The sequence below is a fragment of the Artibeus jamaicensis genome, unplaced genomic scaffold (genome assembly GCF_021234435.1).
Source record: "Artibeus jamaicensis isolate MK-2021 breed Jamaican fruit bat unplaced genomic scaffold, CSHL_Jam_final contig_887, whole genome shotgun sequence".
NCBI classification, from domain to species: domain Eukaryota; kingdom Metazoa; phylum Chordata; class Mammalia; order Chiroptera; family Phyllostomidae; genus Artibeus; species Artibeus jamaicensis.
The window spans coordinates 892,511-906,492 of record NW_026522003.1 but is presented as its reverse complement, the minus strand read 5'-3'; the positions used below and the strand labels follow the sequence as shown (position 1 = coordinate 906,492).

At 47.1% G+C, this 13,982-nt stretch overlaps 1 protein-coding gene across 2 annotated transcripts; it reads right to left on the bottom strand.

The window, feature by feature from the left end:
• Positions 1-8,225: 8,225 nt before the first annotated feature.
• Positions 8,226-13,912, bottom strand: SLC22A17 (solute carrier family 22 member 17). Of its 2 annotated transcripts, XM_037129472.2 has the most exons (8): positions 13,572-13,912; positions 11,175-11,329; positions 10,413-10,578; positions 10,071-10,216; positions 9,792-9,897; positions 9,414-9,631; positions 9,004-9,115; positions 8,226-8,853 (listed from the first exon to the last, which is right to left on the bottom strand). In XM_037129472.2, exons 2-8 carry the CDS (start codon positions 11,236-11,238, stop codon positions 8,565-8,567), a joined length of 1,101 nt encoding a protein of 366 aa, XP_036985367.2. In that variant the 5' UTR covers positions 11,239-11,329; positions 13,572-13,912; the 3' UTR covers positions 8,226-8,564. The 2 variants fall into 2 exon arrangements, with proteins under 2 accessions (XP_036985367.2, XP_036985368.2); XM_037129473.2 differs by lacking the exon at positions 13,572-13,912 and having other exon boundaries at positions 10,413-10,453; positions 11,175-11,264.
• Positions 13,913-13,982: the final 70 nt, after the last annotated feature.

Below are 13,982 nucleotides of genomic sequence, written 5' to 3'. Positions count from 1 at the left end.
GTTTGATCCTGATTAAGTGTCCTTGCCATATCCATGAATTTTATTTTCATATATTGCCCATGCTGTTAGGCCTGCATTGCCCAACCTATCAGAATCATAAACCAAGTGCTACAGTCGATAAACCTTGATTTCTTAGAATGAATCACTGAGTCATTTCCATACTCGGGACAAATTTTTTCTGTCTCTACCATGGTCTTAGAATAATTACATCCAGTGTCTCTACTAGACTGCAAGCTCCTCGAGGACAAGGGTTTTATACAAGTTTGCAGTGCCTGTCACATATGCTCAGAAGATGTTAAACAGTGGGTCTCTTCATCCTGAACCTGCTGGTTTCTACCCTTCTAGGAATCAGATTTTCTACTTTTTATCTGGTCTCTTCTTTCTCCCTGTGGTATCCTCAGTGATTTCAAAGGAAGAGGCGGGGGGGGGGGGGGGGAGTAGCTTTCTTTGGGAAAGACTGGTTGGTTTTCCGTCCGTTACTCCTGATAAACTCCCTCTTAAGGAATAGGAACGAGCTCAGTCTCTGGGATTCTGTAGGAGGGTAGTGTCTTCAAAGAAGAGAGATTGGGGGAGCCTGTCTATAAGATGCCTTCCCTGGGGTAAGGGTCTGAATCAGAGATCCTTTGAGGGACTTTGGCTGATGCAAAATGAGAAGACCACCCAGTGCTTTTTTAGGCATTTACCCAACCTGACAGCAATAGAGAGATGCAGTTGCTAGTTTTTTTCAATCATAACTTTCATCCTGACTGGTGTGGCTCAGTGGGTTGGGCAGCATCCCACAAACTCAAAGGTTGGCATCTTCTTTCCTTGTCAGGGTACGTGCCTGGGTTGCAGGCTGGGTCCAATGTTGGGGCATGTGCAAGAGACAACTGATGGATGCTTCCCTCACATACCAATGTTTCTGTTTCTCCCTCCCTTCCTCTCTCTAAAAATAAAATCTTTAAAAAATATACACCTTTTCTTGCTTTCATATGGCTTAAATGAGCAGGCTTTCTCAAATCATGACCCAAATTTAAAGTGTCTTTCAACCCTATTAATTTCCCACACCTCTTTCCCCCTTTTTTATGTTTATGGTAATCATTCACTGAGTACTTACCAAGTGCTGGGGACTGTTTTAGGTGCTAGAGTTCCAGAAAAAGTCATTTAGTAAGGAAACTAATTTTATTTACTAAGGCATTTGTTTGCCATATCTCTCTGACTTGCATCTCACCAAAAAGCTCAAGTTTTTTTTAAATTAGATATAATTCACATACCATAAAACCTACCTTTTAAGTATACAATTTAGTGGGGGGTATGTGTGTGTGTATATATAATTATATATATAATTTTTCCCTCCCCCCAGCTCTTAGCAACCACTAATTTTACTTTTTTCTCTATGGATTTGCTTATTCTGAATATTTTATATAAATGGAATCATGTGGCTTTTTGTGTCTGGCTTTCACTTAGCATAATGTTTTCAAGATTCATCCATATGCCCTGGCTGATGTAGCTCAGTGGATTGAGTGCCGGCCTGCAAACCAAAGGGTCACTGGTTCAATTCCCAGTCAGGGCACATGTCTGGGTTGTGGGCCAATTGATGTCTCTCACACATCGATGTTTCTCCCTCTTTCTCCCTCCTTTTCCCTCTCTCTAGAAATAAATAAATGAGTAAATAATAATAAATAAAATCTTAAAAAGATTCATACATGTGGTAGCATACATCAGTACTTCACTTCTTTTTATGGCTGAATAATATTTCATTATGTAGATATGCTACACACCCCATTTTGCTTATCCATTCATCAGTTGATGGACCTCTGGGTTTCCATCTTTTGACTAAGAAATAGTGTTGCTACAAACATCTGTGTACAAGTTTTTGTGTGAATGTACCTTTTCATTTCTCTTGGGTATATACTTAGGAGTGGAGTTGCTAGGTCATAGGTAACTATTTTTAGCCTTCTGAAGAACTGCCAGACTTCTAAAGCTGCTGCATCATTTTATGTTCCAACCAGCAGTTTCTGAAGGTTCCAATTTTTCCACATCCTCCCAAAATTTGTCCATTTAAAAAATACAGTTCATATTTTTAAAGAATTTTATTTATTTACTTTTATTAAAGAGAGGGAAAGGGAGAAAAAGAGAAACATCAATAAGTTACCTCTCAGAGGTCCCCAACAGGCTAAGCATGTGCCTTGATTAGGATTCAAACCAGTGACCTTTCAGTTTGCAAGATGGTGCTCAATCCACTGAGCCATACCAGTCAGAGCTATTTTTCCTAATGGTGTGAGGTAGTATCTCAGGTTCTTGATTTGCATTTACCTAATGACTAATGATATTCAGCATTTTTTAGAGAGAAGGGGAGGGAGAAAGAGGGAGAGAAACATCCATGTGTGAGAGACACATTGATCAGTTGCCTGGCACAACCTCAAGTAGGGGCCTGGCCTGCAACCTGCAACACAGGCATGGGCACTGACTGGAAATTGAACCAGCGACCTTTGGGTTCACGGGCCAGCACTCAATCCACTGAGCCACACTATCTGGGGCTGTACATCTTCTATGAAGACATGTCTATCCAGATCCTTGCCCATTAAAATTGGGTTATTTATCTTTCTATCGTTGAGTTGTAAAAGTTCTTTGTATACTAGATCCTTATCAGTTATATATAATTTACAAATATTTTCTCCCATTTTGTGGAGTTTTTTTTTTTACTTTCTTGATGGTGTCCTTTGAAGCACAAAAATTACAAAGATTGACACCTATTTTAAGAGTTTTATAGTTTCAACTCTCATATTTGGATCTTTGATCCATTGTAAATTGTTTTTCGTGTAAGGTAGTGAGCGGTTCAACTTCACTCTTCTGCATGCAGCTATATGTTCGTTTGTACCAGCACCATTTCTTTAAAAGGCTTTCCCCACCAAATGGTTTGGCACCTTTGTCGAAAATCAACGGACTGTAAACGTGTGGGTTTATTTCTGTAGTCTCCGTTTTATCCCACTGATCTGTATGTCTGTCCTTATGCCAGTACCACACTGTCCTCACTACTGCAGGCTTTTACTGAGTTTTGAAAATGAGTAGTGTGAGTTTTCTAATTTTTCTTCTTTCCAAGATTGTTTAGCTATTCTGAGACTTTGACATTTCCATGTGAATTTTAGAATCATCTTGTCAACTTTTACAAAAACAAAAAGATAGCTGGGATTGTCATAGGGATTACAGTGAGTTTGTAGATCAGTTTGGGGAGGAATGCCATCTTAACAATATTGTCTTCCAATCCATGAACATAGTATGCCTTCACATTAATTTCTTTTTAAAATATGTGTGTGTATATATATATATTAACATTTATTGATGAGAGAGAGAGAGAGAGAAACATCAATTTGTTGTTCCACTTATTTATGCAATCATTGGTTGATTCTTGTATGCGGCCTGACTGGGGAGTGAACCCACAACCTTCGCGTTATCAACTGAGCTACTTGACCAGGGTCTCACTGGTTTCTTTCAACAATGTTTTTTGTAGTTTCCAGCGTATGAGTCTTATGTGTCTTTCGTTAAGTTTAGTCCTACGTATTTTGGGTTTTGCTATTTTATTTTACCACTTTTGATTACTGAAGGAATTCTTTATTTTATTGACAAAAAGTAGGTTGCAATTCTCTTTGCATACACAAATCTTTTTTGATTTTCTCTCACATAAAGGTAGGTATATCACAAAGAGAAAAAAACTAAATTTTTTTTTGCAATATTATAGTGTTGAAAATGTTGATGTAAGAACTTCCAAACTTGTGGAGAATTTTTATAAGCATTTACTTGAGTCTGTTTGAACCAAACATATTACATGCCTGAAAGCGAGAGAGATCTCAGATGCTCCTAGTTTTTGCTATTTTAAGTGAAATTATTTTCTTAATTTTGTTTTCAGATTATTCATTGCTACTGAATAGAAATAGATTTTCTTGTCTGTTAATCTTGTATCCTGCAAGTTTAAGTTTAGTAACCTTGCTGAACTTAATTTAGTTCTTTAAAATTTTTTTTGTTATTATTTTTAGAGATAGGAAAAGAAAGGGAAAGAAACATCAATGTGAGAGAGAAACATCAATCAGCTGCCTCTCTCTCTTATCGCTTCTCGGCCTTTTGGCTAAGATTAAGTGCAATCAGCTGCCTCTCATGCAAGCCCCAACCTGGGACCAAACCCACAACACAGGCATGTGCCCTGACCAGGAATAGAACCTGCGACCTTTCACTTTGTGGGAAGATGCCCACAACTACCTGAGACACACCGGTCAGGGAAAACTTTAGTTCTAATAGGTTTTTTTTGGAGAGTGTGTGTGTGTGATTCTTTAGGATTTTCTGTTTACAAGGTCATGTCATCGGCAAAGATAGAGTTTTACGCTGTCCTTTTCAGTCTAGGTACATTTTATTTCATTTTCTTGCCTCATTTCCTGGCTAGAACCTCCAGTACAAGGTTAAATAGAAATGGTGATGGCAGACATCCTTGCCTTTTTCCTGATGTTAGGAGGAAGGCTTTAAGCCTTCCACTGATAAAGATGATGTTAGCCGTGGGTGTTTCATAGGTGCCCTTTATTCCATGGATGTTAAAAGTAAATACTTGTTTCCCATGCACACCATGTTCTGTTATGCCTCTAGGCTTTGCACTATTTCTTCCTCCCTTACATCTCTGGCAAACTCAAGGTTCAGTCCAAATATCTGAGACACTTTCCTTGACTGTCTCCAATAGAGTATATCCTTCCATTCTCAGAGGTGCTGCAGCACTTTTTGCATTTCCCCTTGTTTTTCATATAGGACTGTAATGGTTTGACTCAAGTTTTCTGAGCTCTCACAGGCAAGGACCATAGAAGCCCTCCCTCAAATCTGAGGCCGCATCAGACAGTAGTGGATAATCAGAAAGAATTGGTTGTTTGTTGGCTAGGCCAGGTTGACTGAATGAGAGGAATGGGAGTGACCTTCATTGTCTTCATGAAATCTTCTGAGGTTAGAAATGTATCCTATAGGCCCTGGCCAGGCAGCTCAGTTGGTTAGAGTGTTGTCCTGATATGACAAAGTTATGGGTTCAATCCCTGGTCGGCATATACAAGAATCAACAATGAATGCATAAATAAGTGGAACAACAAATTGATGGTTCTCTCTTCCCTCTCTCTCCCTTCCTCTCTCTTTGTAATCAGTCAGTTGAAAAATAAATGTATCCCATATATCCTTTTAATGTCCCCCTCAGTAATACAATATGGCTTTTAGTTGTGAATCCAACTAAAAACACTTGTAAAATCTGTTCATTTCAATCAGTCCAACCTCTCCAAGGAGAGTAGTCATTTCCTTGTTGGCCTGAAAACTCCAAGTTCCTGGGCTACTTTCTAAACTTACTATTACAGGGTAAGTAATACATTCGTTCACAGTGTTTAGACATAGTTTCTGTCTGGTGTACAGTAAGAAGATTGTAGGCTCTCAGTTCTTGACATTTGGCCACTCTAATTGCTTACCAGTCATGTAAACTTGAATAAGTTACTTCTCCAAACCTCAGTAAAAGCCCCCCAAATAATTGTTTTTTCTTTGGGCTAATGACGAGGATCCAATGAGACTGTGTAGTTGGTGAATTTTAGAGCAACTGAAAATATCTTAGGTGTTTAAGTTATATTTTACCCTTTCCACCTAGACTGTGAATTGCCTGGGGACAAGGGTCTGTGTCCTTTTTGTGCTTCATTAATTCTCCACAAATGTTCCCATTTCTTTTGTCTTCACCTCTTCTGTCAACGTCAGAGAATCTTGCTCTCTTCCACTTACCTTCCTACAGGAGCTCCTCTAGCATTGTGAGTGTTATTTTCCTTCCCTGTCCTTCTTCCCAGATGGTATGCAAAGAGTGGGTTCATTGAAATGCCCCTTTGATACATTACTCACAGTGTGTATTGGACAGTATCATTAGCATATAACTCCTTGGCCTTACATGGGCTCTTCCAAAAAGTACAAGTGTTTTCTTATGTCCCATCCTGTTGGTTCTCACAGAACACTGGAGACAGCGGAGAGTATGTTCTGTTTTACCACCGGCTACCCAAAGTTAAAATGTCAATATTGGAATCAGTTAAAACCCCACAGACTTTCTACAGAACATGCAGTGCACAGTTCATAATAGCGAAGGAGCTGTGGCATTGAAAGAGCATCGAAAAGGGGTTAGAGTCCAGGCTCTGCCACTGAATTTCACTCATTTCTGTCTTCTCCGTAGTTAAACAAGGGACTGGAGACTAAATGAGAAAGATTATTAGAGTTCTCTAGTGCCATGATTATCACTGAGCCCAGTAGCAAGGGCTCAGACATGGATCAGCAGGAGCGGAAGGAGATAGGAACACGAGTGCTGTGAGAATCTGTGGGTAACGGTCCTCCCCTTCTCTGGGAGATGCTGGCCTCAAATTTTTTACTTTTCTAAGAAAACCCCTCTCCAGGGACCACCCTATGCTCTCCTTTTATCCTTTTTTATTTACTTAGGGGGAGGGAAGGAGAAAGAGAGGGAGGCATTGATGTGTGAGAGAAACATCAGTTGCCTCTCACACATCTGCAACCAGGGACCTGGCCGACAACCCAGGCATGTGCCCTGACAGGGAGTTGAACCAGCAACCCTTGGGATCACAGGCCAGCAATGAATCCACTCAGCCACATCAGCCAGAGCTCCCTTTATCCTTTGAGTTGAGAGTCCTGTACCCGTCTCCTTGGCTCTTGCCTGAGGGCTTCCTGCCTCTAGGTGAAGTCTCACCTCCTTTGGGATGCAGCTTTTTGGTACTCCAAACCACTGGCGTCTTCCTCCTCTTTAATATTCTGAGTATTCAATGGACTTGAGGCTCTCTGAAGGATGGTGTTTGCCCTAAATACCCAGAATGGTACTGATCTGTAAAACAGGCACTGTTTGCTAAAAGAATGAACAAATATTAACTTTGAACATCTATCATGAGTCAGACTTTGGAGTTTCAAAGCTGAGTAAGACAGCCCAGTCCAGTGTGTCTCAGTCAGTTGGGCATCGTCTGATAAACCTAAGTCGTTGGTTTGATTCCTGGCCAGGGCACATGGCTGAGTTGCAGGTTCGGTCCTCCAGTTGAGGCACATATGGAAAGCAGCCAATGGATGTTTCTCTTGCACATGGATGTTTCTCTCCCTCTCCTCCCTCCTTTCCCATCTCTCTTAAAAAAAAAAAAAAAAAAGTTGAGTAAGACAAAGTTCCTGCCCTCAAGGAGGTTACCATCTAGTGGAGTAATTTAACAGGCACTTGAATTGTCTCGTTTAATCCTCATAGCAACCCTTGAAGGAAGCTGGAGGTTAAGAGATTTGCCTGAAGTGGTAAAGCCAGGCCAGGACTGGTCTGACCTAGAGGCAGAAATTCTAGTCTTCTACTTCCACCACCGAGTGCCTAGAGGCTCACCCCTCACTTCCAAGGGTAGCACCCAAAGCTTGGATGGAGCTGGGAGGGTGGCCACAGCATGGGTCAGCGAAGAGCTCCAGTAGTAGATCCAATCGTGTCCCAGCTCTGTCACTCGTTAGCTTTGTGGCCTTGGGCAAGTGACCGAGTATCTCAGAGCAAGTTTTCTCCTCTGTGATGGCAGAATGCTGCAGTGGGCACCCATTGTTTTTACCTGTACAACATCCAGTCCTATTTCTGGTCACAGCACTCAGGTGTTGCTTTCCCACTACCCAGCTGTCAGTAATATGGCGGAGGGGAGGGGTATGTTACTCAAGCTAGCCAGTCACTTGCTCTCTGGAAATGAATCTTCAGTGGGGAGACCCCAAAACTGAATGTCACTGGAGTTCATTCACAGGTGAAGCCCTGAAAAAATATTACTGGTTCCTACTCCCTCTGGTTTGTGAACTTTTTTTGACTAGTTCTGCTTCTTCTAACCTCCTCTCAGCTCCCCACCACATCCCCTATTTTCCCTTTTGTTTATTAGAGTCAGTCAGTTTTCATTGCTTGCAACAACAACAAAAAACTTTAATTGATCCAAACACCTACCTTGCAGTGTTGTAAGGATTAAGTGATTAAATGGAGTTTGTAAAGTGCTTAGCCCAGTCCTAGAAGCATAGCAAGCAATCAGTGAAGGAGGTAGTTGTCTGGAAGTTAATTCGGGGTGGGGGGAGGAGGGGGCGGGGCAAGGGCGGGGCACAGGGAGTGGAGGGATATTGTTATTGGTTTCAGTTCCACTGAGAAACCTTCCCCTCAAGAGGTACTTAGAAGGACAACAGGAGGGAGGGAAGTCCAGGCTAAGGTATGCTCATTTATTCAAAATGTCTTTATTGAAATAGAATGATAGAGCAAGAAAGAATGAGGTCTGGGAGGATGTCTTTGGGCACAGGATGAAGCCCAGCCCTGGTGCTTACACTGTGGAGCTCTCTCCCTGTCCCCTGACTCTTGCTAAGGAAGTGAACACAAAGCAGCAGGGAAGAGATAGGGTAAGGACAGCCCTCTGGGCTCTCCTTGTTGGCTGGCGTGAGCTGCCTCTGAGCCTTCTGGGCAGCCTGCCTTCCTCACTCAGTCCTCCCAATCTCCTTGCTAGGGCCTTATGTCACCTTTCTGTATGGGCCAGCCTCCTGCCAAGGTGCTCAGAGGCCACTCAGAGGGCAGGGTTGGGGGTGGCAAGCAGCGGAACATGGTCACAGCGGTTAGGGGGTGGCTGCCTCAGCAGAGAAGGTCGGCGGCACAGCTCCCCATCCCGGAGCACCTCAGGCAGGAACTTGCGCTTGGTTTCTGGCAGAAGCATGATACTGAGGATGCAGAGGAGAGCACAGGCCGCCAGCACTACATGCTGCAGGAAGGCTCCGTGGCCCATGTGGAGGCGCTGGGCTGGGCCACTCAGTCCTCCAAGTGCCCCCAGTGCCATGATCAGGCCCAGACCTCGGCCCCTGGGAAAGATGGAGTAGGCACTCATCCTCCAGCTGTGGGCCTCACCCCGACTTTTCTCCAGCAGCATTCCCACCTTCACCCCTCAGGCCCTGTCCTTGGTGGGAGACCGGGAGGCCTGGCCCTGCCCCTGGGAGCACCCCTGCTCTCACCGGACAGTGGTAGGGATGACTTCAGCAGCAAGGAGGGTACTGAGGAGGCCAGCAGCTTGGGAAGAGAAGAGACCAAGGACAGAGAAGGTGGTGATGGCGGCCTCATTCAGATCTAGAGGACCAAGAGGGAGGTGTGAATGGAGGCTGGAGATCGTGTTTGGCTAAGCCCCTGGCTTCAGAGCCCCCTTGCTCTCTGATCCTATGGCTCTAGCTAGGTGGGCTCTGGGCATTCACTAGTTGACTGGTAGAACAGACAGGGTGTGTGGCCAGGGGAAGGACTGTGGAGATCTGGGCAGGGGCTGGTTTTGTTTTAGGAGACTTGTGCCAGAAGCAGTGCCTGAACCTGTCTGAGGCACCTCTGCCAGGGTTCGTTTGCTGAGCTCGCACTGTGGGGAAGGGAGGATGCTCACAATCCCACAGGCCCAGCAGGACCAGGGACGCGATGCCAGTGAGGGTCATCGAGAGAAGCAGGATGCCGCGGCGGCCAAATCGGTCCACGGTGACCCCCAGGAAGACACAGGCCAGGGCCGCTGTGCCACTGGCCAACAGGGAACACAGGTAGAATTCCGATGGGCTCCCTCCTCCTCCCACAGGCTGGTAACAGTGGCGAATGGCGTGGGCAATAAAGCTGTGAGAAGGGGTGGAAAAGCAAAGAAGGGTGCCTGCATCCTCACCTGCAGCCTTCCACAGCTCCAGTCGCCCTCTGTGTGGCTCCTCAGGCCTTCCCCACCCAGCCAGCCCCCATCCCAGCTACTGGCCTGGCCCTGGGCTCGGACACCCAGGCTCACTTGGTGAAGCCCAAGATAAGCAGATTTTTCCAGATGTTTCGGTAGTTGAGGAGGGATGTGAGGGAAAAGGAGGATGCTGCAGGGAGAGGGCAGGTGTTCTCCAGGTCTTCGGGAGAAAGAGAGAGAGGGAGGAACTGTCCGTTAGAAGGAGCAGCAGAGAACCCAGGGTCCTCCCACAGGAGTGGTGGGGACCCTGGGAGAAGGTGGATCAGCTATAGCCATGAAAAGGGCACCAAAAGGGCACATGAGAGATCATCTGTAAGGACCCCTGTATCTTACCCTGCAGGGCCTCCTGGGCCTCCTGTCCCAGCATCTGCCCATGGGGACGGTTCCTCTCAGCCAGGATTCTCAGCACTGACTGGGCCTCCTCAATCTGTCGCTTCACTATCAGCCACCGTGCAGACTCCAGAAACAGACCAGGCCAGCTGGGAGCAGGGTTGCAGGGTACATGGTGAAGCCTCCCATCTCCTGACACAGGGATGGGAACCTGCCCTCTCTGAGTGGCTGGAGCTAGGGCAGGACTGGACGAGGGGCAGTGGAAGAGGGGGTTCTCTGGGCTAGAGCTAAGGACTAGAGGGAGAGATGAGTATGGCCAGATAGCAGGTAAAGGGTGATACTGACCCATAAAACAGGAAGAGGATGCAGGGAGCGGTGATCATTCTCTGCAGAAATCGCCAGTCCTTAGAGACAAGGGCCAGGCCCAGGAACAGGAAGTGCCCCCCCACCCCCACCAACTCCCCTGCCAGGGCCACCCGAAGCCTCTGAGTTGGGTCACACAGCTCCAGGCCTAGAGATGCAGCAGGAACGGGGAGGAGAGGTCAGGGAAGAAGGAGGTATGGGAAAGAAGAGGAGAGAGGGAGGGAGGAGGAGAGAGAATGAGGTCAGACCCTGAATGGAGGCTGCAGCTGTCAACTCCCACAGAATAACCTCTGAATGGCAAAGAATGGAGAGATTGTTCAGTCCTCTCTCCTCTCCTGCTCAAACCTGGGGGGAGGGCTCAAGAGTCAGAGCCCTTGGTGGGTGTTCAACATTTCCACTTACAGGCCTTTTCACATCAGACCTTATTGGACCTTTATATCAACACTTGTTCAAGGTCACACAGCTAGTAGGTTTTTGTTTTCTAAATAAAACTCTATTCCTTGACAGCAGTAAGTCTATGGCAAGGAATTCCTTAGAGATAGTGAAGGGAGGGGGTGTGGAAAGAAGTAAGGCCCTGGATCTTTCAAAGGCCCAGGCAGAAAGACAGCTGAGACGCTGGACAGCTGAAATTTAGAGCTAAAGAAGGGATTTGAGAGGACCCTAGGGAACAATCAGAATGGCCTAAGATGCAGACAGACAGGAGTGAGCCCCAAGGGGAAGGATTTCTTGGAGGGTGCCACTTACGCATCAGGTAGACACCAAGGTCAACACCAGCAAGCAGAAAGCCCAGGAGGAATCGAAGAGCCATGACACCTGTGGACGAGCCTGCAGCAGCCCCACCCACTCCGCAGGGGCCCACCAGCCCCAGGGTCAGCAACACGATCCCACGACGGCCAAACCTGGAAAGTGCGGAGAGCCTCTGGTCACCCAGACTCCCTGGGAGAGGCAATGCTGTGTGGGACCTGCTCCCCAATTCACAGCCGGAGGTATGAGGATGAGGCCTTGGGAACAAGAGTTGGATTGAGGCTAGAGGAGATGGAAGGGATTGGGACCATGGGTTAGGTGATGTCTGACAACTAGGCACTAGTGTATGGCTATGGTTCTTCAAGGATGGGACCAGCCTCTTGTGGATGGGGCTATTGGACAGTGCTGATGGCATTTCCCCATGGAAATGAGACCAACTATCAGAGGGCATGGGGATATTGCTTAGGGGACTTGGAACCATTGATCCTTGGTGACACAGGTGAGTGGGATGGAGTTTCTCTCACTCAGACTGGTCAGAGAAGATGGGGTCATTGATATATGGGGTTGTAGCTACTGATCATTGGCCACTTGTGCACAGAAATAGTATTGGTCATCGGAGATGGAGTTATTGATCCTAGGGGACTGAGTAATTGATTCGGGGGAGATGAGGCCATTGTCCCGTGGGGTTGGGGCATGGGTCTACTAGTCCACAAGGATGGTCAGTGGGGACGGGGCCACTGGCTAGAAGATGGAGCCACTGATCTATGGGCATTAATCCATGGGGTAGGACTATGGATCAGTAAGGATAATCCCTAATCTTGAAGATTAAACATTTTATCTTTGGGGATAGAGCCATTGACTCATGAGATGAGGATCTTAGTTCATATGGGTTGGCCAAATGGTCAGTAGGGATGAATCTATTAATCCTTGGGGATAATAAGTAAGGGGGAGTGGTCACAGGCCAGGGGAATTAGACTGCTGGTCAGTGATGATGAACAGGGTATCTGATCCTTGGCCGCCAGGCTGTGATCTTTGGGGGTGAATGAAGCTTGGGATCACTGGTCGTTAGGAAAGAGGCCTGATCCCTGAGAGAAAAGCTACTGACCATTAGACTGGGGTCTTATTTCCATGGGGATAAGCTTATTGGTTAATGGGACTAAGGCTACTGAATTTAGGAGACTAAATTATTGGTCTTAGGGGATGAGGCTGGGCTATTGATCTATGGGTTTAGGATAATTCACCGACAAGGATGTGTGACTACTGGGCAGTGAGATTAGGTACTCCTTTTAAAGAACCGGACTATTGAATGTTGGGTTGCCTTTGATCCATGGGAGTTGGGCTATTACTCCATTTGAATAGAACTGTAGATCAGTGGAGACGAGTCTAAGAATCATGGGGACGGCCAATGGAGGTGGAGCACTTGGTCAGTGGTGATGTGTCCAGAATCAGAGGAGGTGGAAGTTTTGATCCCTGGGGAGAGCTATTGGTTGGTGGGAATGAGCTGATTTCGAGATGAGGCCACTGATTCATAGAAATGAGGCTTTTCGTTTGCCAGGATCGGAGAGCACTGACGCCCTATGAGGATGGGACTCCCAGTTCCTGGGAGAGTGGTGCTATTGCGGTCACCGATCTACGGGGGTTGGACTACTGGCCTATGAGGATGGAATCATTTGTTTGTAGATGAACTATTGGCTAGTTGGTTACTGTTGATAGTTAGGAACTAACATGATGATCTTTAGAAGGGAGGCCATTGAGATGGAGCTGACAGTCCACATGGAAGGGGCTGTTAATGGGGATGAGCCTATTAATTTACGAAGTAAATTAAAACCAAAAGTAGGGGAGGCAGGTGGTTAGTGGTGCTAGGAACACAGAGGAAGAGCTAGGACTTCTGATGTGTAGAGATAGGGGTTTTGGTCACTGGGGATGGGGCTGTTGTCTTTGGAGATGACGTGGTTGGTCAGCGGATATGGGGGTTGGGGGGTGAAGCATTCCCTATGCAACAGAGATGTGGAAGGAGTACTTCCTGATGGGAGTGCAGTTGAGACAGGGGTGGGGCTGCCTATCACTGAACACAAGAGATCTGGAGAAGGCTGCTGAGTCCAAAGCCTCCTCTTCAGCCTCTTGCCAACACCAGCTGCCTGGGCTGGCCTCCTAGCACCCTCTTATCTCTGCTTGCCTTGTCCCTGTTAGCCCTCACCTGTCCGCAGGGTAGCCCAGGAACAAGTAGCCAGAGGCAAAGCCCAAGATGAAGAGGATCTGCTCCAGGATCACCTGCCAGCCCAGGTCACACACCAGATCCCACTGGGAATGTGAGAGGGATGGAGTGGGTGTGAGGCCCTGCGCTGGTGAACCTTAGCCCACCTGCCCCCAGACCCGCAGCCTATCCAGGCGCCTCACCTGGCCAATGGCGTTGGTGGTGAGCACTGGCAGGCCGTTATAGTCCCAATCCTTGAGACAGTGGTTGAAGTCCGGCGGGGCAAAGCCGCTGCACGAAGGGTCTGTACTGGTGGCGACGCGGCTGGCGGTGCTGGCGGCGCTGGCGGCAAGCGCCTCACTGGCGACGCCAACACCGCTGGCGTTGGGGGGCTGCTCCCAGCCAGAGGTGTTGGGGGCAAAGTCTCCGTAGTGGCAATGCAGTGGGGGCGCCAGCGTGAAGATGGGGTCCGAGGCCAGGCCCAGAGCCACGAAGAGCACGGGCAGGCAGCAGAGGCCGAGCTGTAGCTGCTGCCCCCCGCCCAGCGCCCCTACCTGGGCGAGCAGTGCCTCGAAGCTGAGGGGGCCGGAGGGCACGCCCAGCGACAGACCGCT